Source organism: Branchiostoma floridae, chromosome 2 (assembly GCF_000003815.2).
Source record: "Branchiostoma floridae strain S238N-H82 chromosome 2, Bfl_VNyyK, whole genome shotgun sequence".
In the NCBI taxonomy this organism is placed as follows: domain Eukaryota; kingdom Metazoa; phylum Chordata; class Leptocardii; order Amphioxiformes; family Branchiostomatidae; genus Branchiostoma; species Branchiostoma floridae.
The window spans coordinates 26,323,257-26,327,440 of NC_049980.1; the positions used below are offsets into that span (position 1 = coordinate 26,323,257).

Consider the following 4,184-nt stretch of genomic DNA (forward strand, 5'->3'; position numbering starts at 1 on the left):
GGACGTTTTGCCGTCATTTCCTCGCGCAGCAGTTTCCGATGGGAAAGGATGCCCTTACCACAAGCTCACTCTCCTGGCCAATTATTATTTTTTCACTCCATACCACAGGTATATGAGAAAATATGTTGTTTTCCTGACGTTTCTTCTTCTCCCTCTCATACTATTTGTTCAACTAGATTTTGCCGCGAAAATACCTGAAATTTGAGATGAAAATGGAGTGGACAAACATATGGGTTTTTCATTTTCTCGACATACGTCTCATTTAACTGAGGTTTTATGTTCATTCTCAGACCAAAATGTATATCATATACCCTACTATTACAACCAAATAACCCAAATAACTTTAAAGTTCCTAAATTTTGTTTGGGGATGCCTTGGAAATACACCTGAAAGATATTTCTCACACTTTTTTTTACAACATGACCTTTCTAGCTTTTTGGAAGCGACTGTCCACCACTATCAGTCAACTGCCAGTAGCCTGGCATCCAAACCTGTTATAGCTGCCAAAGGCTTTTCATCCTCTCTCGCAAATTTGCATCAGATGACGGAGAGATTCGGCATCTATATACTAAGTACTGAGTTTTTGAGATGTTGCAGTTAGTTGAAAGGCAGACCTGCTCCTGGCGTTCCCGGCCACAACTGCAGGTAGGCACCAGAGCATCTGAATGGATGCTGTCTAACTGTAATATTTGGTTTTTATTTTCTCTGGACCTTTTAGGTCACAACGTGGGGGTGTAATGTACCGTCGCATTTTTTAATAAATAACGTGGGGGTGCAGTTTATTTTAGTAATCGCGAGGACGTTAAGATAACAAGTTATTGTCAACATGCCTCTATACACGCGTGTTGCCAAACTTCGCAGGTTTGGGACTTTTATGAGATCTTATCAATTTGATAATCAGAATACGAGGGTGATCACTAAGTGCTCGGCCTCACCCAGAAATAATACGCACAACTCAAATTTTGAGGCACAACTTCATAGTATGAAGTCTTCTATCAATACCCTCCAATTTCAAATCATTGCAGTCATTACTTTCCAGGCACTCGTTTTTTGCAAATTAGAAGGTGGGTAAGTGGTGAGAAAAAAAGGGTGAATGGTGATCACCATGGCGTAAATTCTTTATCAAACATTTTGACAATGTCTTTAGTTAATGACAATGATTCTTTTCCTATTTCAAGCAGAAAGAAGTGGGTGTCTGACTTCCAGCAGCGCAAGTTGACGCGCACACCTCAGGTCGCAGCTCAATTGTCCACGTTTTTTTTTCTTTTACGTTACCTAACGTTACTGGGTGTCGCCTGCAAAGTAATGATCACAATAATTTGAATTTTGGTACACATTCATATTATAAGACTTTATACTTGACATCTATGCTTCGAAATCTGAGTTGTGCTTATCATTTCTGGGTGAGGCCGAGAACTTATTTATCACCCCTCGTACATGTATTTGCAGTTCCAATTCTACCATACACACATTGGAATCAAAATAGTTTCCGGGAACGGATTAAAGTACTGGTAAGATGATTTTGATTCGGGAAATCTCAAGTATACATGGATGAAAAATGGTAATGATATAAGATATTATACAAAATATATATATGTTATACAAAAATGAAGTAAACATAGAGTGAAATGAAAGTCGCCTAAACTTAAGTACCTGGAGTCCACGTCTAGCGAAGAAATAGACGTAAGCAACAACAACAACTAAAACCGGTTCTTTTGGGTCTGATTTTTTTTCTGTACGAGATACCCGACATTTTTGTGATGACATATATACTGATTTATCACACTGTCGGGAATTTTATACTACACTTCATACTCCACAATAAAAGATTCAGATGGAGCCGACCTCCCCTGAAACTGAATGGAACAAACCGCTATCGCATACAAATGTTAATAATACTTATGGGATCACATTACCATTTTTATCAAAAGTAATCACAAAACATTTTGGAATAAAATCTCTGATGTTAAAAAGAAGATTTTTATATCACATCATAGCTGTTTTCACCACATAAAGTCAACGCTAGTTTTTTCTTCTTCTTTTACGTTCGTCGGTAGTCTATGACAAGAGGGTCAACGAAAGGAGGTCATTTGGCTACGCAGGGAGAAATACAACAAAGCTGGTGAAACGTCAACAACAATAAACCCTGTCGGCGCGTGATCGTCGCTAACCCTTCATAGCCTTCTCTGTTGGTAAAAAGGTGTATGATTGTACTGTGAGCCCTTCTCTGCCGTTCGTTATTAGTCATTTTCCCGCGAAAATGCAGACCAAACCGGAGGAAACAGGTCGCGATCGTGAGCAGCAGGTAACGAACGTCATATAGTGACAGAGATCGATAACGTTATATGTCGCTCTATAGACTGATCAATAGTGTGTGTGTGTGTGTGTGTGTGTAACGTATTTGCATATGTGCAACGGTCAATGTGTGTGTGTAAAGTAATGATCTGAATTCTGAATCTTACCAGTGACCTTCGCAATAACTTTGTAGAAGGTTGTATTTTGAGCGTGTTTGTCTCTCTGTGCAAGGAGGTTAAAAAATCTCCTTGCTCTGTGTGTTAACAATATAACTCGAGAAGCCCAGCATGGATGCTGATGATATTTCATATGTGGGTAGGGGTCAGAAAAATGAAGGTCAAGTTTGATAATGGTCTCCTTAGTGGCTTCCTAGGAAGTTACTGCAGCAAAACTTCCATTTTTTTTATAACACTTGTTCTGGACATAACGTTACTATGAGCGCAGAGAGTAAGAGCTGCAAGATTGGGCCCCTAGCGGCTTTTTTAAAACTGCAGGCACTGATTTCGTTTCAAACTTTGAACAAGAATAACTCAAGAATGTGTGATCCTCACGATTTTTGGTACGTTGAAAGCCTATTAGTGATGAATTTCACAATGAGTGTGGCCGCGACTGCCATGCCAGGATCGGTCTACAGAGCCACAGTAGACGCTGTCAACCACCGTGACCTGACACAGAGCGCTACCATCATCTGGAAAGATGGAAGGATGCCTACTACTACACAATGAGATATTACTTATGCAAATCAACAGCTAATTTGAGAAAACTGTGTTCGGCTACCTTCAATCATGAGCAGATTGGTAAACCTAGAAACACATTACAAAGTCTCCCAATTTATGTCTTTTACATTACTCAGGTGCCCAAGGATGGAGGTTCTGTTCTGGGTTCACTGAAGAAGTGTGTGTTTGTGTTGGGGTCAGCATTGCTGTGTCTGGTGGCAGCAAGGAACACTATCACCTGGTAAGCATGGCAATGATCACCATAGCAACCACATAATCACTTGATAAGCATGGCAACCACATAATCACCTGGTAAGCATGGCAACCACACTATCACCATAGCAACCAGTCACCTGGTATGCATGACAACACACAATCACTAGTACCTGGAAGGCATGAGCCTAGATTATACCCTAAGCCCAAAGTATATCCCAAGGATTATACCTGGGTATACTGAGTGACTTTAGGCAGATGCAGACTCTCGGCTGTTGCAACATCATGTTGCTATTTTTTTTGCAGGCATGTGCAGGGCCTGTGGAAAGCCTCGGACAGTTTTTGGCAGCATCAGTGGGGACTGGTGTATGACTTGTTTGGTGAAGACGAACATTTGCTGGGAACTCTTGGTGAGTGGAACTGTGGAAGTCAGACTTCCTTTAGATGCCAATGATTATGGTTAATGTTCTGGGTTAGATTTATGTTCTGGGTTAGGTTCTGTGTTTGATTATGCTTAAGTTATTGTTAAAGTTTTGGGTTAGTGAGGTTATGGTTAACTGTTTGTTCCTGATGTTATAGGCACATTGTTGGTTCCCTCGCTGGTGTTCTGGTTGGTGAATGGTTTCCTCCTGGTGGTGGACATGACCGGCCAGCCTGCCGCCCTGCTGAGGTACAAAATACAGGAGGAGAAGAACGTTCCGGTGAGCAGTATGCTGACATTCTGGTCAGCTATTGAACTAGTTTAAGTACAGGGCTCGAAATTAATTTTTGGGATTAGGTGCACTGGTGCACCCAGCTTAAGAAATTGGGTGCACCAAAAATTTTTTGGGTGCACCACTTTAAATTGAAGTAATGACCTAGTAATAAACTAGTTACAAGCTATCAAATTCTTAAACAAGTACCATGATAGACATTTTTATTATCTTTCTAACACTTAGATGTCAAGAATATGATACGAGG

At 40.6% G+C, this 4,184-nt stretch overlaps 1 protein-coding gene across 1 annotated transcript in view; it reads left to right on the plus strand.

Moving 5' to 3' along the window:
* The first annotated feature begins 2,072 nt into the window (after positions 1-2,072).
* The window catches only part of LOC118404214 (fatty acid hydroxylase domain-containing protein 2-like), a 7,307-nt gene continuing 5,195 nt past the window's right edge, over positions 2,073-4,184 (plus strand). Inside the window, exons 1-4 of the mRNA XM_035803245.1 lie at positions 2,073-2,305; positions 3,149-3,252; positions 3,531-3,634; positions 3,804-3,925. Coding sequence (XP_035659138.1) covers positions 2,261-2,305; positions 3,149-3,252; positions 3,531-3,634; positions 3,804-3,925 — 375 coding nt within the window. The 5' untranslated portion in view covers positions 2,073-2,260. The remainder of the gene's footprint in view (positions 2,306-3,148; positions 3,253-3,530; positions 3,635-3,803; positions 3,926-4,184) is intronic.